Raw genomic sequence first — 22,704 nt, 5'->3', positions numbered from 1 at the left:
CCGGTCTTGTCCAGAGCATTTTGTCTGAGCTGTACCGCATTACAGGCTCTGGTCACGGCCAAGTGTCTGGTGGTGCTTCAGCTCACACAAGCATGTGTGGGCTTTACCAGTAACCCTGGACCACGCCTGGCCACTGTGGTAAGAAATACGAGCCATCTGAAATGCTCTTTTTGATTTTGTTTAATGCTGGTCCATTATATTGTATCTGTGATATGTTATATTTAATCAATTGTAAATACAGGTACAATACAGGCACATGATAATCATAATTTATGTTGTATAGGTTTAGTGTGCTCTGAGATTGCTACGGGGTGTGTGCTTTTAATTATGCTTAGACCTAATCACTCTGTCTGTTTACAGTCCATAGAGGAGACCAGTGCCATTTCCACATCAGTGAATGCAGTTAGTGAAGCCTCCACCACCATCAGAGAGATTGAGGCAGAGATGGCGCCCATTATTGACCAGGCCTCAATAGACACCAAGATGGAGGACTCCACCACCATTAGAGAGATTGAGGCAGAGATGGCTAGTCTCAATGACAAGGCCTCTATGGACACCATGGTGGAGGGCTCCACCACCAAGATTTTCGAACAAGAGCTTCTGCTGACTGCTCAGGCACATACTGAGAAGGTTCTCAGACTGTCGATCCACCAGATCATCCAGGAGGACAGGATGGCTGTTCAGCAGAATGCTTTGGAGGAGCTGGTCCAGGTCAGTCTGAAGACCCAGGCTGACCTCAACACCATGGACCTCCCTGAAGAGGAGCTAGAACCACGCCTGGCCACTGTGGTAAGAAATAAGAGCCATCTGAAATGCTCTATTTAATTGTTTAGTGCTGGTCCATTATATTGACTTTTTAAATCTTAAACTTGTTTTCTTTTGTAGTTGAAATGTATTATGATACTGGATGTATATTTATATAATTGTGGACAGTACAGCATATACATCATAATCATCATTCATGTTATATATGTTTGGTGTACTCCATGAACCAACTACAGAATGAGTTTTAAAGTGATGCTTTACTCTGTCTGTTTACAGTCCATTGAGGAGAGCAGTGACAATGCCATGTCAGTGGACTCGGTTGCTGAGGACTCCTCTACCATCAGCGAGACTGAGCCACATATGGCTTGCCTGGGTGACCAGTCCTCTGACAACACCAAGGTGGAGCTGGAACAGCTCCTTCAGAAGACTGCCCAGGTAGAGGTGAGCAGGTCTATCCAGCTGGCTATAGACCAGATCAAAAGGGAAAGTAAGCAGTTGGACCCAAAGATGGAGATTCAACTCACAGAGGAGGAATCACACATTACCCTGGAATGTGTCCTCCCAGCGATGACTCCACAGCTCCCTAAGGTAATGAATGAATGAATAAATTAATTAATAGATGGAGTTTTTCCTACTCTTATACTGTTCTATTATCTTTGTTTACAGCCTTCTGGGTTTATGACGATGGTGTGCAGCATTGGAGAGGAAGCTGAAAGCTGCAGTGAGTTGGCTGAATGCAGTGGAGTTGCAGCTGAATGCAGTGGAGTTGCAGCTAAATGCAGTGGAGTTGCAGCTGAACTCAGTGGAGTGGTTCTGGTAAGCAATAAATATCACATTGAATTACATCATGAAGATGAAATACAATACAGTTTTTCCTACTCTTATACTGTTCATTGTCTTTGTTTACAGCCTGCTGGGCTCATGACACTGGCGAGCAGCACTGAGGCAGCTGAATGCTGCGTTGAAGCAGTAGAACACTGCGGTGGTGAGTACTTGACAACTTGACAATTTACTTAGTAGGCGGACACACTTTTGACATGTTTAACCTCTGTGTCAAGAGTGATTTTAAAGGATGGACACCTGAAAAAATACACTCCAAAAGCGTTGTAATTTCTGAATGGTGAAACCAATATCCATGCAATCAGCCATCAAATAAAAGCTGAGAATCTCGTTCTATAACCTCAAAGTAATTGTTTCATTGTCGAGGGTAGAGCCAAAAGAAGAGAAAATGCTTCACTGTCCCACTGTCAGTATGTCCACAGACATAAAAAATAATACATGGCAGCACAGTGGTTGAATTTGGCTTCCACTTTTTATTGTTTGTAGGTTTTCCTAAAAGCTATACCTCATAGCACATATTCAAAAACAAAGCACACATCAAGATTTCAAATTCATGATTGTAACAGCAGCCAGGAATCTCTGGCTTCATCATATTCCATAGTCTTACACATTGACACAAATCAGCATGATGCTGATATCACACTCTACTGTACAGTGTGTCCAGCTTAAGGAAAACTAAAACAGCAATGACAAGTATAAGAAATGGTTGTACGTCACATGAATTGGCTGGCTCACGTTGACCTAAAAGGACACTGAGACCTGAATTTAATGGCTCTGCCATATTTCTTTACCACTTAAGAATGCTGAGAATCCATTTCGAATGCTGTCCAGTTTTTACCTTTACTGAAATAGTGCCACTGTAGAATTACATTCAGAATTGATCACGTTTCATAATCCAACTCTCCTCTCCACCCACTCTCACACATTGTATGTTAGTTGTTTGTATTTAACCACACAGTCAACAGCATTTGCCTCACTATTTCAGTCCTCATAGATCAAAGAATAGATTAAAAGTTCTAAAAGGCCTTTGGGCTGCTAGAGTTTCATAATGTAGATCAACAAAACACTAATCAATATCAATACTCACACACACTTTTTCTACAACATTGGAAAAAAACACTTTAGCTACAACCTTTGTATGCAGTATCAAAACAGATTGACAATTAAAAGAATCATCTTAATCTTTTGGCACAATTTTGTCTCTTTTTTTTTTCTCTTGTCTTTGAAACACTCATACAAGACACATATAAAACTCTCCCTCTGACTTGCCTCTGCTACACTCTTTGAAGAAGAAAAAAAAAAAAAGGTTCTTACGTTTACTAGAACCAAAAAGGGTTCTTCGACTTGACCCTGTGGGAAAACTCTTCCCTTTTTGGTTCCATGTAGTACCCTCTGTGGAAAAGGGTTCTACCACAGGGACAGCCAAAGCATCCTTTTGGGAACTTTTTTTTCGAAGAGTGTATGTTTAGGAGCTACAGAGTGCCAGAGGATATCCGAAGGTACTATAACCTCAGCATGAAGGTATGATGCGAGTATCACTTATGATATATAGACAGGGATGGGATGGAGAACTCATACTGTATTTCTTTTTTTCTTTCTTTGTGAGTTTGTATGGGTTTGTCTATGATTGCCCTTTGATTTGAAAAATAATTGCATTTTAGTAAAGAGCCCTGTGCTTTTGAGAGACATTCAAGGCTACAAGTGCCCCAGTCTAAACACCCTCACTTGGTAGTCAGTTGGTAGACATAGTGCTAACAATGCTTAGTTTGGGGGTTCGATGCAGTCGCTTTGGATAAAAGCGTGTGCTAAATGGCATATGTTAAGTAATAACAAACCAACCATATGAAGTAAACTATTGGGCCAATCTCTATAGCTACCACCCTTCCTTTCATCATCCAAAAGGGAATTCAATATGTTTCTGTAATAATCGCTCAGGACTTCTCTACTTTTCTAAATCATTCAATTAAGGTAAGACATGTTTGGCAGCAAGTTTCCTCATCTTTAAAAGGCAAAGAGACATTCCTATGAGCCCAAAATGCAACCTTAGTACCCATACAGTGGGCCTACACCCACTCTCACTCAGCATAACCTACTCTTGTGTACCTATACACATCTTAACACAACACACCAACCATCTGCCTATCCCCGCTCCTCCCAAAACAGCTGTCTGTGGGAGTCTACAACAGGTAGGTTAGAGTGACTGCTGTGAGTGTGTTTGATTGGCTCCTGTGAAATGTGTTGGGATAAAATGTATATGACGTAAATACTGTATATATTTTTAATAAAATTACTACTTTCTTTGAGGTACCTTCTGCACTAACATTGTTTTCCTATTCTAGCTCATCTTTGTTAATCTGGAGTTGATCACCTCAGAAATACAGTATATGATGATTTAATCTGGAGGCTCCCCCTTTTATTTTGATTCCAGGTCATTCCTTTATTATTTAAACCTCTGGTTTAACAGGTTATGTATGACCTGAGCAAATGAAAAAAAAACATGGTACAATTGAAACATTCTGCTTCTCATCAGTACTCATTCAGTCCAAATTAATATAAACATTTGCTACAGAACCAATCAACATCTTCCATAATCTCAAATAGATAATGCAAATGCTTTGATCAAAACTGTGAATATGGAATAAACCTACATTATATTAGAGATAGATTAGCAACTCTATTTGGCTTTCTCTCTTCAATAGCTTTTAAACCCAGCATGACATTTGAAATGATATATTCTGAGTCAGGATGGAGAACAATCAACACCTTTTCTTTTCTAACATCACAAGAATTTGAATGACACTACTCTTCATTTAGGCCTACACAGCTCTGGTAATGACTAACAGCCAGAGCCATCATTTCCTATCGTCCTGATCGTGCACCATAACCGTAGAAGTGTGTGTGTGTGTGTGTGTGTGTGTGTGATAGAGAACACGTATTCCCCAGTTATTGTCTTTGGGGACTTTAACAATCACGCAGTTCCCTGCGCGGCTCTGGGACTGTCTGACCACGCTCTTATTCATCTGAGCATATTAATATTGTTAAACTCCATGAAATGTTTTTCTGAATCAGTGATATAATGGTAGATTAACAGTGCCTCAATGCTTATCTATGGTTAGTTGGCTACACATGCATCGTGCCAGGTCTGTAAAAATAAAACAAACACCACAGTTTTGTATAAATGGCACTATGACGTCACACAAAGGGCACCGTGACGTCACAACATTTTACACTATAAATATGGCTGAAAGTGACACATTTCTATACCACTCCCTGAACTCAATGTCTGCTCTGGAGATCCTAGTCCTAGTCGACCAAACCTGGCCGTTTGCTGTCTATCCTCTTGGTGAGAATGACCTTCTGCCATCTGAGGCTCAGTCCCCTGAGCTATGTATGCCTGGGTCTGTTCCTAAATCTAAACTGTCCTTCTGGACAATAGTTAAACATTGCTTTAAAAACAAGAAGGCAACGGTACGTCCTGTGAACGAAGATGAGGAGATGCCCAAGGGCTGCTGCTTCCCATACTGGGGACTTTTGAAATTGCAGCTCCTCAGAAAATAAAAAAATAATAATCTGAAAATGTTCTTGTTTATGTATTTCTTTCATAGTAGGTTTAGACAGATAGGAGGAGGATAATAATAATAATAATAATAACAATGATAATAACAATAATAAAAAATATAATAAACTTTATTTAAAAAGCACCTTTAGCAAAAAGTTTAACTAGATAAACAGTAAAACACAACACATTCATTTTTCAGTTAAAGGCTAGTCACATGAGTTTTAAGAAGAGATTTAAAAGAGAATACTGATCTTGCTAGCCTAATATCCTCATACATAGATGGGCTAAGTGTCTGACTGGTCATTTTCCATAACCTATAAGTGTTGCCCACAACACCTGTCCTGAGCCCCACCCAACACACACACACACACACATACACACACCCACTAAAACGCAAGTTCAAAAAGAAACGGCGCAGATGCAAAAGAAAAGGTAGGTGGACATTGATTTATATATATATCCATTTGATATATATGTTACAACCATTTAATTCGGAATAGTTTTAAAAAGCCATGTCAACACAGTGTACAGTTGACTAACTTTCTCCACTTTCTTTTAGAAGCAATAGAAAATCATACAGAGGTTGGTATGAAGATAGACTATTTCTCACATGATGCACTTTGTTTGATACTGTTATTTAAACGCGTTCTCTCATCACCATGACAGCCCTGACAATCATATGTATAATATTTGGCTGCTAAATGTACTCCTACAGTAATATATTTGAATATGTCCTAATTATCCCAGACATTGAGACAGTGTGTAAAACTGCACAAGTTAGAAGATATATTTTTAAAAATCGGTGTTCAGCCACATGACCACTTGTATGTCTTGAATATCAAATAAAATATTTTCACGCACAACAATGTTGCTTAAATAGCTTTATTTTCATTCTCCTTTTGAGATTTCTATACAGGTTTAGCACGTTTGTCTTCAGATATTGTGATGGTATTCTTTGATGTGATGCAATCACTTTACAGTAGAGAAAATGGCTTTTGCCGTGCACTGCGCAACAATGTGCGCGTCACAGTGCTCAAGATGACATGCATTCAAGCATCTAGATAGAAACGTTCTGCATCAATCTCAATTTATTTGACACCAATCTATACTCCGCCGTAACCTCTTTTAATAGCACTTTCTGTTTTTAAGTAGCATTCATTGTTCTTTGTCAGGTACGTATCTCTCACATTACTAAAGCGGACTTTTTTTTTTTTACTCCTGTGTAAAATTATGTTCGAGCTAAACATAACATATGTTCTTATTCTGTAGGATTGCAATGGATGGCGACCTGCCCAATAAAGCCTTATACTCAGTGGGAAAGGCACAGTTTCTGGCCGAGGTAAGTTTGTTTTGTTGAATCATTCAATGAAACATATTTTTGCCAAAATCAACAATATTTACTGTTTTATTACTGTACTAATGGAGAACTCTATATTGCAGAAAAAGCTCATGAGACACTTCCTTCTCATGAAGGACCAGGACAAAGTCCCGTCCAACATCACCCTAAACGACATGAAGGACTGGCTGATGGCTGGAAGGGTCTTCCTGGAGGAGTAAGTTAAGCTTTGGTGCTCAGAAATAGATACTACTCAGGAATAGATACTTACCAGAAATAGTCAACTGCTTGCTACACTGTAACCTATTCTTCAATTATAGATAGTACAATTCACTCTAAAAGTTAGAAACTAGATGTCCAGTTAATAATATGATGTATATTGTGATTCATTGATAGATAGAGAGAGAGATCTTACATATACATTTTTTTATAGGTTTCCTGACTTCCCTTTGAAAGCTGAGTTAAGGGAGCTCTATATGGCTGAAGTGGTAAGGATGAAAGCATAGTAGGCCTACATACATATTCACAGAAAATCACTGAGATGAGTTTAATGTTGTAGAGTAAGCAGTAACATTTACAATAGTATGTCGGTCTATATTCAACTTAATTAAATGATGGACCAGTGTCACATTTCCCTTACTATTTAAATGTTGAAACTGACATAATGATGTTTTTCCAGGCCTGGAATGGACAGAGGCTCCTCTGTCTGGAGAAGATGGAGAAGGAGCTCTGCAGAGAGCAGCACCTCTCTAGGCAGTTCTACAGAATAGTATGTATCACCACATCCTGTTGTCTGCTCCTGGAACACCAGACAAACCTTGGTTGAGTTAACTCACTCTTTCTCTCTCTCTCTCTCCCATCTCTTTCTCTCTTATAAAGATAACCACAGAGGGGCTGCAGATGTTCTTAGAGAAGCTCCGCCCGGCAGCAGAAATGGGTGCGAGTAAGATCCTCCTCTCTGTCTTCTCCGGGTTGCAAAACTCCATCGTGGCTGGGCCCAAGAGGGACAAGAGACACGGGAAGAGAGGCCAGGTTTTCACTCTGCAGGCCATCCTCAGGTCTACCAAAAAGGACCTCATCCCAGAGGTGGTGAGGTTATCATTAAAGCATCTCCTAGAGGACGGGCCAGTGGGGAACAGTTTTCAGCAGTCTGATAGGGCCATGATGAAGGCCAGAAAGGGTGCTGCCGTCCAGGAGATCTGTGGGCTGGTCGCCCGAGCCGCAACAAAGTACTTGCGGCAGTATGGCGACGACCCACCGCCTTAAGCAAGGACATGTCACAGGACATGGTGAGGGTGGTCTTCAGAAAATTCCCCTGGGCCCAGGGGGTGAACTCAACAGAAGTGAGTTGGACAAGATCCTCTGCTCTTTCCCCTGGATTGAGGCAGTAGAGGGGATTGGGCAAGGCCTTCTCCACCACTCCCAAGTCTCCGGTCTTGTCCAGAGCATTTTGTCTGAGCTGTACCGCATTACAGGCTCTGGTCACGGCCAAGTGTCTGGTGGTGCTTCAGCTCACACAAGCATGTGTGGGCTTTACCAGTAACCCTGGACCACGCCTGGCCACTGTGGTAAGAAATACGAGCCATCTGAAATGCTCTTTTTGATTTTGTTTAATGCTGGTCCATTATATTGTATCTGTGATATGTTATATTTAATCAATTGTAAATACAGGTACAATACAGGCACATGATAATCATAATTTATGTTGTATAGGTTTAGTGTGCTCTGAGATTGCTACGGGGTGTGTGCTTTTAATTATGCTTAGACCTAATCACTCTGTCTGTTTACAGTCCATAGAGGAGACCAGTGCCATTTCCACATCAGTGAATGCAGTTAGTGAAGCCTCCACCACCATCAGAGAGATTGAGGCAGAGATGGCGCCCATTATTGACCAGGCCTCAATAGACACCAAGATGGAGGACTCCACCACCATTAGAGAGATTGAGGCAGAGATGGCTAGTCTCAATGACAAGGCCTCTATGGACACCATGGTGGAGGGCTCCACCACCAAGATTTTCGAACAAGAGCTTCTGCTGACTGCTCAGGCACATACTGAGAAGGTTCTCAGACTGTCGATCCACCAGATCATCCAGGAGGACAGGATGGCTGTTCAGCAGAATGCTTTGGAGGAGCTGGTCCAGGTCAGTCTGAAGACCCAGGCTGACCTCAACACCATGGACCTCCCTGAAGAGGAGCTAGAACCACGCCTGGCCACTGTGGTAAGAAATAAGAGCCATCTGAAATGCTCTATTTAATTGTTTAGTGCTGGTCCATTATATTGACTTTTTAAATCTTAAACTTGTTTTCTTTTGTAGTTGAAATGTATTATGATACTGGATGTATATTTATATAATTGTGGACAGTACAGCATATACATCATAATCATCATTCATGTTATATATGTTTGGTGTACTCCATGAACCAACTACAGAATGAGTTTTAAAGTGATGCTTTACTCTGTCTGTTTACAGTCCATTGAGGAGAGCAGTGACAATGCCATGTCAGTGGACTCGGTTGCTGAGGACTCCTCTACCATCAGCGAGACTGAGCCACATATGGCTTGCCTGGGTGACCAGTCCTCTGACAACACCAAGGTGGAGCTGGAACAGCTCCTTCAGAAGACTGCCCAGGTAGAGGTGAGCAGGTCTATCCAGCTGGCTATAGACCAGATCAAAAGGGAAAGTAAGCAGTTGGACCCAAAGATGGAGATTCAACTCACAGAGGAGGAATCACACATTACCCTGGAATGTGTCCTCCCAGCGATGACTCCACAGCTCCCTAAGGTAATGAATGAATGAATAAATTAATTAATAGATGGAGTTTTTCCTACTCTTATACTGTTCTATTATCTTTGTTTACAGCCTTCTGGGTTTATGACGATGGTGTGCAGCATTGGAGAGGAAGCTGAAAGCTGCAGTGAGTTGGCTGAATGCAGTGGAGTTGCAGCTGAATGCAGTGGAGTTGCAGCTAAATGCAGTGGAGTTGCAGCTGAACTCAGTGGAGTGGTTCTGGTAAGCAATAAATATCACATTGAATTACATCATGAAGATGAAATACAATACAGTTTTTCCTACTCTTATACTGTTCATTGTCTTTGTTTACAGCCTGCTGGGCTCATGACACTGGCGAGCAGCACTGAGGCAGCTGAATGCTGCGTTGAAGCAGTAGAACACTGCGGTGGTGAGTACTTGACAACTTGACAATTTACTTAGTAGGCGGACACACTTTTGACATGTTTAACCTCTGTGTCAAGAGTGATTTTAAAGGATGGACACCTGAAAAAATACACTCCAAAAGCGTTGTAATTTCTGAATGGTGAAACCAATATCCATGCAATCAGCCATCAAATAAAAGCTGAGAATCTCGTTCTATAACCTCAAAGTAATTGTTTCATTGTCGAGGGTAGAGCCAAAAGAAGAGAAAATGCTTCACTGTCCCACTGTCAGTATGTCCACAGACATAAAAAATAATACATGGCAGCACAGTGGTTGAATTTGGCTTCCACTTTTTATTGTTTGTAGGTTTTCCTAAAAGCTGTACCTCATAGCACATATTCAAAAACAAAGCACACATCAAGATTTCAAATTCATGATTGTAACAGCAGCCAGGAATCTCTGGCTTCATCATATTCCATAGTCTTACACATTGACACAAATCAGCATGATGCTGATATCACACTCTACTGTACAGTGTGTCCAGCTTAAGGAAAACTAAAACAGCAATGACAAGTATAAGAAATGGTTGTACTTCACATGAATTGGCTGGCTCACGTTGACCTAAAAGGACACTGAGACCTGAATTTAATGGCTCTGCCATATTTCTTTACCACTTAAGAATGCTGAGAATCCATTTTGAATGCTGTCCAGTTTTTACCTTTACTGAAATAGTGCCACTGTAGAATTACATTCAGAATTGATCACGTTTCATAATCCAACTCTCCTCTCCACCCACTCTCACACATTGTATGTTAGTTGTTTGTATTTAACCACACAGTCAACAGCATTTGCCTCACTATTTCAGTCCTCATAGATCAAAGAATAGATTAAAAGTTCTAAAAGGCCTTTGGGCTGCTAGAGTTTCATAATGTAGATCAACAAAACACTAATCAATATATCAATACTCACACACACTTTTTCTACAACATTGGAAAAAAACACTTTAGCTACAACCTTTGTATGCAGTATCAAAACAGATTGACAATTAAAAGAATCATCTTAATCTTTTGGCACAATTTTGTCTCTTTTTTTTTTCTCTTGTCTTTGAAACACTCATACAAGACACATATAAAACTCTCCCTCTGACTTGCCTCTGCTACACTCTTTGAAGAAGAAAAAAAAAAAGGTTCTTACGTTTACTAGAACCAAAAAGGGTTCTTCGACTTGACCCTGTGGGAAAACTCTTTGAAGATCCCTTTTTGGTTCCATGTAGTACCCTCTGTGGAAAAGGGTTCTACCACAGGGACAGCCAAAGCATCCTTTTGGGAACTTTTTTTTCGAAGAGTGTATGTTTAGGAGCTACAGAGTGCCAGAGGATATCCGAAGGTACTATAACCTCAGCATGAAGGTATGATGCGAGTATCACTTATGATATATAGACAGGGATGGGATGGAGAACTCATACTGTATTTCTTTTTTTCTTTCTTTGTGAGTTTGTATGGGTTTGTCTATGATTGCCCTTTGATTTGAAAAATAATTGCATTTTAGTAAAGAGCCCTGTGCTTTTGAGAGACATTCAAGGCTACAAGTGCCCCAGTCTAAACACCCTCACTTGCTCTACCTTTTCTTCTGCAGTGTTGAGGTCACGGGGGGGGGGGGGTGTCACCGTTTGACCTATCAGAACAGAGCAATTCTTGTACTTTCTCTATGTACTGTAATATGACATACTGTATATTGCACATTTTGTCTGGAGGGGGGACGACTGTAAGGGACGTAATAATGGTCCTCTGTGGCTCAGTTGGTAGACATAGTGCTAACAATGCTTAGTTTGGGGGTTCGATGCAGTCGCTTTGGATAAAAGCGTGTGCTAAATGGCATATGTTAAGTAATAACAAACCAACCATATGAAGTAAACTATTGGGCCAATCTCTATAGCTACCACCCTTCCTTTCATCATCCAAAAGGGAATTCAATATGTTTCTGTAATAATCGCTCAGGACTTCTCTACTTTTCTAAATCATTCAATTAAGGTAAGACATGTTTGGCAGCAAGTTTCCTCATCTTTAAAAGGCAAAGAGACATTCCTATGAGCCCAAAATGCAACCTTAGTACCCATACAGTGGGCCTACACCCACTCTCACTCAGCATAACCTACTCTTGTGTACCTATACACATCTTAACACAACACACCAACCATCTGCCTATCCCCGCTCCTCCCAAAACAGCTGTCTGTGGGAGTCTACAACAGGTAGGTTAGAGTGACTGCTGTGAGTGTGTTTGATTGGCTCCTGTGAAATGTGTTGGGATAAAATGTATATGACGTAAATACTGTATATATTTTTAATAAAATTACTACTTTCTTTGAGGTACCTTCTGCACTAACATTGTTTTCCTATTCTAGCTCATCTTTGTTAATCTGGAGTTGATCACCTCAGAAATACAGTATATGATGATTTAATCTGGAGGCTCCCCCTTTTATTTTGATTCCAGGTCATTCCTTTATTATTTAAACCTCTGGTTTAACAGGTTATGTATGACCTGAGCAAATGAAAAAAAAACACGGTACAATTGAAACATTCTGCTTCTCATCAGTACTCATTCAGTCCAAATTAATATAAACATTTGCTACAGAACCAATCAACATCTTCCATAATCTCAAATAGATAATGCAAATGCTTTGATCAAAACTGTGAATATGGAATAAACCTACATTATATTAGAGATAGATTAGGAACTCTATTTGGCTTTCTCTCTTCAATATCTTTTAAACCCAGCATGACATTTGAAATGGGTTAGGGTTAGGGTTAGAGTCAGGATGGAGAACAATCAACACCTTTTCTTTTCTAACATCACAAGAATTTGAATGACACTACTCTTCATTTAGGCCTACACAGCTCTGGTAATGACGAACAGCCAGAGCCATCATTTCCTATCGTCCTGATCGTGCACCATAACCGTAGAAGTGTGTGTGTGTGTGTGTGTGTGTGAGATAGAGAACACGTATTCCCCAGTTATTGTCCTTGGGGACTTTAACAATCACGCAGTTCCCTGCGCGGCTCTGGGACTGTCTGACCACGCTCTTATTCATCTGATCCCAGCATACAGGCAGAAACTAAAACTGTCTAACTTTCTTTTGCAAGTCGCTTTGGATAAATGCGACTGCTAAATGTCAAAAATGTAAATTTAAGGGAATAATAACTCCATAGCCTAAACGCATATTAATATTGTTAAACTCCATGAAATGTTTTTCTGAATCAGTGATATAATGGTAGATTAACAGTGCCTCAATGCTTATCTATGGTTAGTTGGCTACACATGCATCGTGCCAGGTCTGTAAAAATAAAACAAACACCACAGTTTTGTATAAATGGCACTATGACATCACACAAAGGGCACCGTGACGTCACAACATTTTACACTATAAATATGGCTGAAAGTGACACATTTCTATACCACTCCCTGAACTCAATGTCTGCTCTGGAGATCCTAGTCCTAGTCGACCAAACCTGGCCGTTTGCTGTCTATCCTCTTGGTGAGAATGACCTTCTGCCATCTGAGGCTCAGTCCCCTGAGCTATGTATGCCTGGGTCTGTTCCTAAATCTAAACTGTCCTTCTGGACAATAGTTAAACGTTGCTTTAAAAACAAGAAGGCAACGGTACGTCCTGTGAACGAAGATGAGGAGATGCCCAAGGGCTGCTGCTTCCCATACTGGGGACTTTTGAAATTGCAGCTCCTCAGAAAATAAAAAAATAATAATCTGAAAATGTTCTTGTTTATGTATTTCTTTCATAGTAGGTTTAGACAGATAGGAGGAGGATAATAATAATAATAATAATAATAATAATAATAATAACAATGATAATAACAATAATAAAAAATATAATAAACTTTATTTAAAAAGCACCTTTAGCAAAAAATTTAACTAGATAAACAGTAAAACACAACACATTCATTTTTCAGTTAAAGGCTAGTCTATAAACATGAGTTTTAAGAAGAGATTTAAAAGAGAATACTGATCTTGCTAGCCTAATATCCTCATACATAGATGGGCTAAGTGTCTGACTGGTCATTTTCCATAACCTATAAGTGTTGCCCACAACACCTGTCCTGAGCCCCACCCAACACACACACACACACACACACACACATATACACACACCCACACCCACCCCACCCCTGGCCCTTTTCCACCACGTCCCCCTCCTGCTCTATTAAAGCCAGGTCAGCCAAGGCAGCAGCAGCAACAGACAGGCCAGGAGGTCTCTCTATCTGACCAGTGTAAACACACTCAATCAAGCCTGTACGTTGGAGATGACACACACACACTCACACTGTGTCTCTCACTTCAACCTTTGAACATGACAGCTCCTGGTCAATGTGGATATACTCTTGTTTACCTTTAATTCATCACAGACAAACTGTTGGCTTTCACTTTCTCATGGTCCTCATACTGCATCATATCTCCTCAGAAGACACCTATCCTTCAGTGGGAGGCTGGTGGAGGTAGAAATCAGAGGACGGGGTCATTGAATGGAATGAGGAATGGTATAGGTGTGTTTGATACCATTCCTTATTCCATTCTATGCATTACAATGAGCCTGTCCTCCAATTTCTACCTCCACCAGCCTCCCCTGGTGTGTATGTTGTAGGAATGTCTACAGTATTCTGCAGTTTTCTGACTGAGTTTTATCCAGGACAATAATTATACGACTTGTGAGACACCTCAGGCCTTTAGGACCGCTACTCTGAGCTTCATGAGACATGAGAGGTATAACATCCTCTAGGGATTGTAGTTCTTAAAGTTGTAGTCCCTTTCAAACACAGGGAGTAGTTGCAGACAAGCACGCACGCATGTACGTACGCACGCACACACACACCCACCCACCCCCCCAGCCCCCTCACCCCACACACACATGCACACACACGCACACATACGCACATATACGCACACATACACACACACATTCACATATCTCCTGTGGAGCAGTGGTGGTATCTGGAGCAACAGCTTGCCCTTTCAGGATGTGTCCCAGCAGACAGAGGCAGACAGGCAGGGTGTGTTGGTGTCCTCAACTGACAACATGAAGAGGCCTCTGGTATAATTGGGAACCCTGTCCACCTTGATGCTTTTATCACTGTTTCATCTATCACTCTGCATACCAGGATAGCATATACAGGTACTGTATACAACAGGTGAGGTTGGTGGAGGTAGACATTGGAGGACAGGCTCATTGTCATGCATGGAACGGAATGAGGAATGGTATGGTAACATCATTCCTGATTCCATTCCATGCGTGACAATGATCCCGTCCTCCGATTTCTACCTCCACCAGCCTCCCCCACCCTGGTATGTGGTGGGTGTCTACGAGAAGGTAGCCTGTTGGTTGTTGTTGGTCGTCACAGAGATCACATCAACTGTATACAACCTTTTCACCGCCGGGTCCATCAGCAGCATCAGCATTGTCTCTTCAACAGGATGGACAAAGGGTCTATTCACCAGACATCCACAGTAGGACAGTGAAACGGTCATCTGTCATTCATTAGGAGTGTGTTTGATACCATTGCTCATTCCATCCTCCGATTTCTACCTCCACTAGCCTCCCCTGGTACAGTATACACTCTTACAGAAAGAGGGTTCCGAAAGGGTTATTCGGCTGTCCCCCTCTCCCACGGACAGTTCTACCTGGAACCCAAAAGGGGTCTTTCAAGGGTTCTGTCACAGGGACAGACAACAACCCAAAAGGGTAGCCGGTGGAACTTTCATTGTTGTGAGTGAATAGTACTTAAAGGTGCAATTCGTTTTTTTTTGCATCCAAATGGCTGGCCACATCTCCTTTTGTTATGAAGAGTTCTTAAAGCTTTTCTTCACAGTCAATGCTACTCAAGAGCTTAGGATAAAATTCCCCGCAAAAACTTTGCCAAGCAAGGCTCTGAGAAGGAAAATTTGGAACAGATGTTGCTAAACATAAGCACTGAATTTAATCTCACACAGATATGTGAAGACAAACAGCTTTCCTCTATCACCCCGTAGACCTCGCATGTAAATGGTGTCAGGAAAAAAGTGGTCGATTGGTTGATAGTTTCTACGTATTTACTGCTGGTCCACAAACACCTTACATGGTAGCATAAACATCTAAAAGTGAGACTTCTTCCTTGGATTGAATGTGTGAATAATTACTCACATCTTATTTCCTGTGTTTGTGCTTTTCTCATCTTATCTTGCTGAATTTGTCTCGTATGTCAAAACAAGATTCGTTTTGAACATCAGAGGGGAACTTTATTTTATCAAGAGCCAACATGTACGCAAACACACACATACACGCATGCAGGCACCCGAGCACACGAACACTTACAAAAAAGAAAACGCTAAATGGCTCTGTTGTAGCAGACTGAACGTCTGGGCATGGACGTCTCGCTAATACTTCTGACGACCAAATAAATGTTTGTGCTCTTGAGATCATCTCAAACTCTATTAGATCATTGTTTTTTACTCTTTCAGTCCTTCAGTTCTTTTAACTCATCTACAGGCCTCACTTGTTCTCTGCTTTGACTGTCTTAAACTCCCAGGACTGTTTTACTTGTTATCCTCTTATGATTTGTCTCGTTGTCTTTGAATTGTTTTTATTCATATTCCTGTAAAGTGCATCGTGCTGCATCCGTGCGTGAAATGTGTTCTAAAAATAAAGTTGGATTTGATTCTATTTGATCTCATTGAATAGACTCAACAACTATGAACTATGAACAGTGACGCACATTCTCTGTATCAGTGGAGGAAGTTGGCCTGTGACCAGGCCTGATAGCACGACGATATAAAAGAGTACAAATGATCCTCAAGTCAAACGGATAAGACAATGTTTGGATATTGTAAGGCTATCTAAAGTGGTTTCCGTTGAGCCTCGTGGACCTCCGCATTTCATGTGAACTGGACACACACACACCCATCCCACACACGCACACACCCATCCCACACACACTCCACCACGCTGGCCCTTTCCCACCGGCATCTCCCCAGATTCTCTGCCAGCTTGGCCTGTCTTTGTCTGGGGGTGTGAAGCGTTGAAGGCTCCCTGGCCCTGGTCCATTTCCATCACCATGCTCTTATCATGGCTAACATGACCTCATGTTCTGTTGAAATGTATTTTCAGCGGTAAAGTGAAGGCCCTGCTGAAGATAGTATGTTGTGTGTGTATGTGTGTGGGATGGGAGTGTGTGTGTGTGTGTGGGGGGGAGTGAAGAGTTCAAGGAATGTTAGAATTTGCTGGAAATTATATTTGATATGTGCTACTTTAGGTTTAATCTTAGATCAAAGGTGCCTCTCTTAAAAAGCAAATGCACGGCCCCTCCCAAGCTCTGTTTTGTGGGGGAATATTGTAATGCATTCCTCCGTGTGTGTGGTGTGTGTGTGTGTGTGTGTGTGTGTGTGTGTGTGCGTGTGTGTGTGTACAGTATGAGCTGTACCTTTAAGGTGGTGTTCTGCCTCACGGCCCAACACACTGTTCTAATGCATTACTGTCAGTGTTTGTGCTTAGAGAGGCCAACCACTAAAGAGCCTCATGTTATGACTACGTTAAACATGGTGGTTCATGGGACATTGAGTAATGAACATTGAAATATGACTACTGGGACTCAGGCTGTCTTGTTTGGTTCCCATCCACACTGTGTAGGAGATCCCTGGTGTGAAACACGCGCACGCACGCACGCACGCACGCACGCACATGCATATGCACACCTCTTGTTCTGCCTTTGACTGACTCTCTCTGTCTCTCTGTGTTTGTCTCTCTCTCACGCACACAGTCAACACTGGGCCACCAGAGGTTACAAATTACAGCAAACCATAATCCACTCAGATGGCTGCTGCTATTTTGGGTGTGTGTGTGTGTGTGTGTGTGTGTGTGTGTGTGTGTGTGCGTGTGCGTGTGTGAGACGGATCCATTGAAGTCATCCTAGTCACAAGTTTGTTGGATTTCAAACCATACTGAGACACAGGTCAACAGGTGGCAAATATTTATTATATTTCAAATGCCTGAAATACCATTGTGGGGGGACATGCAGCGTTCGGCCTGTAGAGGGAGCTACAGGACCGTGGCCGGGGTTGTGTCGGCGAGACTTTTGTTGCACACCTGCTGCGAATTAAGTCTCGCCGGCGAATGTTTAAGATGTGTGTGCTTCTGCCATTTCAGAAGGCGAGGTGGGCTGGGAACGACAGGAGTGGCTTCCGAGACAGACGACTGAAAAGTCGCAGGAACTGTGAGACGGGCTGAAAAGCCGCTAGAACTTTGAGACGGGCTGAAAAGCCGATAAAGTGAATGGTTGTGATAATAAACGGGACAAAATCCCTCACTACGATACTGCGTCTGCCTCTGTGTACAACGGACTTCGTTACATTGGCGCCCAACCTGGGACACAGAGGGAAGGCAGAATGGAGGCGTTAGCAGCGGCAATGTCGAGGATAGCGCTGGTCCTCGAGCAGCAGACGGCCCTGCAGCAGACCCAGCAGACGACGCTGGAGGAACTAACGGCGGCGAGGATCACCGACAGGGCCCTCCTTCAGGACTTCACCAGGGTCGGCGGGCCGGCGCCGGGGACCGGAGCGGCACCAGGTCCCCCCAAGGTCCAGTACCACCGCCCCCAGGACCTCCAGACCGCCGTCGGACAGGCCGAGGACCATCTCTCCCTCCCACCGCGGGGGCCACAACGACCAACCCCGGCCCCGCGGCAAGGGGGGTGGGGGCCAACGCCCAGCCGGGGGAGCAGAAGGAGAGAGGCCGGCGCCCGCCCCGAGGACGAGATGGCAGGGGCGCACCCATCCGGAACCAACCCCGGCCCCACAGGGAGCACCTCGAGCGACAGGGGGGGTGTGTTGGCGGTGCGGACGGCCGGGCCACGTGCAGGCCGAGTGTTGGGCGATGGACGTGGGACGGGTCGTCCGCATCGGCGACATACCGGGCCCTCCCCCCGGACCAGGAGCGGCGTATCGTATTCCGGTAAGGATACAACATGATACGCACCAGGCATTCCTGGATTCGGGCTGCATGCAGTCCATGATCCAGGAGCGCCTGGTTCGGCCGGGGGCATTGTTGAAGGCATCGAGGGTGCGGGTGAGGTGTGTGCATGGGGACATTCACGAATATCCGGTGGTCGCTTTCGAAATTAATTTTGAGGGGAAAAACCATAGAGTACAGGCGGCGGTTAGCCCACGCCTCACGCATCCCCTGATTCTAGGTGTGGATTGGGAGGGGTTTCCTCAAGCGGTAAAGAGAGCTACCGGGATGCGTGCACGACAGCTAGGGAGGTGTGTGGCGTGTAATGTGCTCTGTGCCGAGGCGGCGCCTCGCGACACTGCCGGGGAGCCGGAGCCGGCGGGGGCGCCTCACCCCGAGACTTCCTCGCCGAACTATCCGCTGCTAGGCGACTTCCCCCTCGAGCAGTCTCGTGACGAGACCCTCAGATCAGCCTTTGACCAAGTGATAGCAATTGATGGTACTTTGATACGGCCAGACACAGTGCGCGCCCACCCCTATTTTGCGATTATCAGCGACAGGTTATATCGAGTAAGTCGTGACTCACATAGTCAGGAGGAAGTAACCCAGTTGCTGGTTCCCCGCAGCCGCCGCGAAATGGTCTTCCAGGCGGCTCATTTCAACCCCATGGCGGGCCATCTAGGGTATGACAAAACACTGCACCGTATAATGGCTCGATTTTATTGGCCCGGGATTCGGGCAGAGGTGCGTAGGTGGTGCGCTTCCTGTCGGGAATGTCAGTTAGTAAATCCCCCGGCCATTCCCCGGGCCCCCTTGCGGGTAAACACACAGACACACACACACACACACACACCCACACACAAACACACACTGTAGTACTGTAGGAGATCATATGAGATGTGTTAGACAGCGTAATGATTTCTGAAAAGCCATCCAGTCATTCTCTCCCCTGTGGAAGTGGACCAACACAGATACAATGGGTCGAACGTATCCTCTCCTCCGCACTGGAGACAAGAGTCATTCCACTGCTCTGTCCATCCTTAAACACTGACGACCATCCTCTTCACACACACACACCACTGCCTGACTGCCTCATATACACACACACACACACACACACAAACACACACATGCACAGACACCCGCGCACACACACACACACACACACACACTCACACACACACACATGCACACGCACACACACACGCACGCAGACACACACACAAACACACACACACACACACACACACACACACACTGCCAGCCTGTGCCCACTCATCCCAGGTTAAGCTGTAACTCTGAAAGCAATGAAGCTTGGCCCAGTTTCCCGTCAGTAATGAAGTGAAGGGCCTCTGCACCGCTTGCAGAAGTAGAGGTGTTAGTTGTGAGTGTTATGTAAATGACAATGCCATGTTCGGTCAGTATGATGATATTGATGAGAATGACTAAATGATATGGGAAATATATAACTGTAAATTGATTTTTTTTACTTTTTTTTTCGTTTCGTCTTTTGTTGTTGTATGCTTGTTGTGATTTTGCTTGTTGTGATAGCTTTCCAATTCACCTCAGGGTTCCAATTCACACCATTCTCTCTATCGCGGGAGGGCAGGGTGCACCAGTTGTTACTCGGCGAGAGAAACAGGACTTGCGGAGGAGAGAGGAGCCCGTATGTGAACAACACAGGATGCTGGCGACCTGTAGCTTTTCCTTTTCAGACGAATTACTCCTACTTTGAGACATTTGTTATTTCGCTGTCCAACCGATATAACCGGGAGGAAACCTATAGGGGATTTTTATTATTTTATTTACAGATGTTTGTCATTTCCAGCTCAATGATGCATTGTGGATTTCTATTATTCTATTATTATTTTTAACCGAAATCGTCTTTGTTGCTTCATTAAGTGTGAATTTGTAATATCCTTGAATTAGATGAAGTAACCTTAGCCCATAATTGCTATCTGTTGTGTTACGCTACCACTCACCTGTTAAGGCTCCGGACTGGCGCATCTGTGTGATGTGTTTTTTTGCGTGCCTTTTTTCTTCTTTCTTCTTTCTTCTTATTTTGGTGTGCGTGTCTCGGTGTTGTAGAAACACCCAAATGAACCAACTGACGTTTAACAACGCAAGTTGTTTTTGTTATTGGTGTGTTTTGTCATTGTTTGTGTGGCGGTGCGTTATGTTAATTGTGAGTTAACACGACATGGAAAAGCACGATGAACAATCTCTTTCCACTGTTGCAAGGATGTCGTCGATCTAGCAGCAAAATGGACTTCATTCCAAAGAAGGACTTGAATCCTATCCCCTCTCATTAAAAGCCTGATGCTTTACCAACTGAGTTATCCAGACACTTGCAGTAAAAGCGATCACATGGTGTTCTGTTTCCAGCTTTTGTAATCATCTCATCAACTTCCCAAACTTGGTTTTGGGATTCACATTGTCTGAAATGACAGTTACATTGCAAGGACCTTGTGGTGCAATGGTAGTGTGTCTGACTCATGATTTGAAGGCTGCGTGTTCAAATCATGTCAGGGTCAGGGAGTTTTAGTTGTGAGCATGTAAGACTTCGTCCCCAAACGGAAAGCAAAAACGCATTGTTAATGGAGAGATGCCCAATCTCCTACGATTGTTGGAGTAGATCCTGAAGTGAAATGCAGCTTTGCCTGAACATGTACTTGAATCTGAACCCTCAGATTAAAAGTCTAATGCTCTTCCGACTGTGCCAAAGGGGGGGAAGAAGGTGTGAAAAAGGAGAAAAAAGAGAGAAAAGAGGGAAAAGAAAGAGAGAGAGCGAAATTGAGGCTTCTCTTCCATTATCTACTAGTTTTTTTGTCAGTATGTATTCGAAACGATTAAAGAAAAATTAAAAATATCGCCTTTTCCGTTTTTGAATGGGGGGGAAGAGTGGATCCGAAGGTCACCGGTTCGAGTCTCACCAGCGGCAGAAATAAAAATAGGCAAAGTCTCCCAAAGTGTTGTTTTGTGTAAATTCAAGATCGCTTTAGCCAACATCTTGCTTTATGTGACATAACAACCAGAAGTTTATTTACACTTGCTGTTGTTTTAATGATGTTTAATGACTGTGCTATAGGCCTACAGGTCTGTACTCTATTCAAGTTGCGTGTGTATCTTTGTTTATGCATCTGAAATGATCAGACCTCTGTTTCTTTCTCTTATGGACTGCATCACTCGCTATTAGCAATGTGTCAAATTGATTGATTAGAACAGGGGAAGGGGTCCTCATAGAGGCTCCAGCAGGGCTGGACAGGGACTTGTGTACAGGATAAGGGGTCCTGATGGAGGCCGTAGCAGGGCTGTAGGGGGACTTGGGTACAGAGGAGGGGGTCTTCATGGAGGATGTAGCACTGCTGGCAGTACCAGCAGAGGTAGTAGTAGGGCTGGACAGAGACTGTGAGGGAGAGGAAAGGTAGAGTACACCAGGAGAGTATATTGTGATTGTTCGGTTGATTGATATTGTGATTGTGCATGTATCTATGTGATTGTAGGCATAAGCCACATTAGTCACACACGAGTTACACTAATAACACAGAGATATTAAGACGAACAAATTCATGTAATACCTCAACAGCCTTCCTAGCCACAAGGTTTGGTTTGGCTGCAGCACCAGATGCCCCTCCAAACCGGGGTTTATAAAACTGAAGAGTAGAATGGCAAGTGAAATTGGTCAGGATAATAATGATGACAAAACAGTGCTTCGATAAAATAGATGGATAACGTTTGGCAAAATGTTATGGAAATATTTACCATTGACACAGTCAATGTAGGCCGGAGAGGACTCTACCAGGCTTGGCAGGGACTGAGGCTGTGGTCTCTGCAGGGGCCGTGGCACGAGGTGGAGCTGGACCCTGGACCGTGGCAGCAGCAGGCACGGAGGTAGATGTGGGTGCCGGTAGAACACTTGCTGTCTGCTGAAGACATACAGATACAACAAGTATCAATACTACTGATAATGGGATCCTTTTTCAGCATGACAAATAGTTACATCTGATGTCCCTTCATTACCTTCTGGGAGTGAAATCCACAGACACAACTCTGGCCCACCAAACAG

At 43.3% G+C, this 22,704-nt stretch overlaps 2 protein-coding genes across 2 annotated transcripts; both read left to right on the top strand.

The window, feature by feature from the left end:
• The first annotated feature begins 19 nt into the window (after positions 1 to 19).
• On the top strand, positions 20 to 2,330 carry LOC310824232 (uncharacterized protein). The gene is made up of 5 exons (XM_083697064.1): positions 20 to 138; positions 361 to 789; positions 1,042 to 1,353; positions 1,432 to 1,581; positions 1,675 to 2,330. The coding sequence occupies exons 2-5, from the start codon at positions 445 to 447 to the stop codon at positions 1,768 to 1,770; spliced, it is 903 nt and encodes a 300-aa protein (XP_083553190.1). The 5' UTR covers positions 20 to 138; positions 361 to 444; the 3' UTR covers positions 1,771 to 2,330.
• A 3,863-nt stretch (positions 2,331 to 6,193) lies between these two features.
• LOC310824231 (uncharacterized protein) lies at positions 6,194 to 21,423 on the top strand. The gene is made up of 12 exons (XM_083697063.1): positions 6,194 to 6,336; positions 6,434 to 6,503; positions 6,605 to 6,717; positions 6,934 to 6,988; positions 7,180 to 7,269; positions 7,380 to 8,068; positions 8,291 to 8,719; positions 8,972 to 9,283; positions 9,362 to 9,511; positions 9,605 to 9,680; positions 17,838 to 18,641; positions 20,190 to 21,423. Exons 7-11 carry the CDS (start codon positions 8,375 to 8,377, stop codon positions 17,906 to 17,908), a joined length of 954 nt encoding a protein of 317 aa, XP_083553189.1. The 5' UTR covers positions 6,194 to 6,336; positions 6,434 to 6,503; positions 6,605 to 6,717; positions 6,934 to 6,988; positions 7,180 to 7,269; positions 7,380 to 8,068; positions 8,291 to 8,374; the 3' UTR covers positions 17,909 to 18,641; positions 20,190 to 21,423.
• Positions 21,424 to 22,704: the final 1,281 nt, after the last annotated feature.

This window comes from Argentina silus (assembly GCF_951799395.1).
Source record: "Argentina silus genome assembly, chromosome: Y".
Classification (NCBI taxonomy): Eukaryota; Metazoa; Chordata; class Actinopteri; order Argentiniformes; family Argentinidae; genus Argentina; species Argentina silus.
Note: the sequence above shows the minus strand (reverse complement) of the source record. Positions and strands in the feature narration are given on the sequence as shown.

What these genes read in the sequence shown, in the direction of transcription:
- LOC310824232 (XM_083697064.1), top strand. Translation starts at nt 445, where the DNA reads ATGGCGCCCATTATTGACCAGGCCTCAATAGACACCAAGATGGAGGAC. An exon ending in AACCACGCCTGGCCACTGTG is followed by an intron (nt 790 to 1,041) that starts GTAAGAAATAAG and finishes GTCTGTTTACAG; the next exon opens with TCCATTGAGGAGAGCAGTGA. An exon ending in TGACTCCACAGCTCCCTAAG is followed by an intron (nt 1,354 to 1,431) that starts GTAATGAATGAA and finishes CTTTGTTTACAG; the next exon opens with CCTTCTGGGTTTATGACGAT.
- LOC310824231 (XM_083697063.1), top strand. Translation starts at nt 8,375, where the DNA reads ATGGCGCCCATTATTGACCAGGCCTCAATAGACACCAAGATGGAGGAC. An exon ending in AACTCAGTGGAGTGGTTCTG is followed by an intron (nt 9,512 to 9,604) that starts GTAAGCAATAAA and finishes CTTTGTTTACAG; the next exon opens with CCTGCTGGGCTCATGACACT. An exon ending in AGCAGTAGAACACTGCGGTG is followed by an intron (nt 9,681 to 17,837) that starts GTGAGTACTTGA and finishes CTGCCATTTCAG; the next exon opens with AAGGCGAGGTGGGCTGGGAA.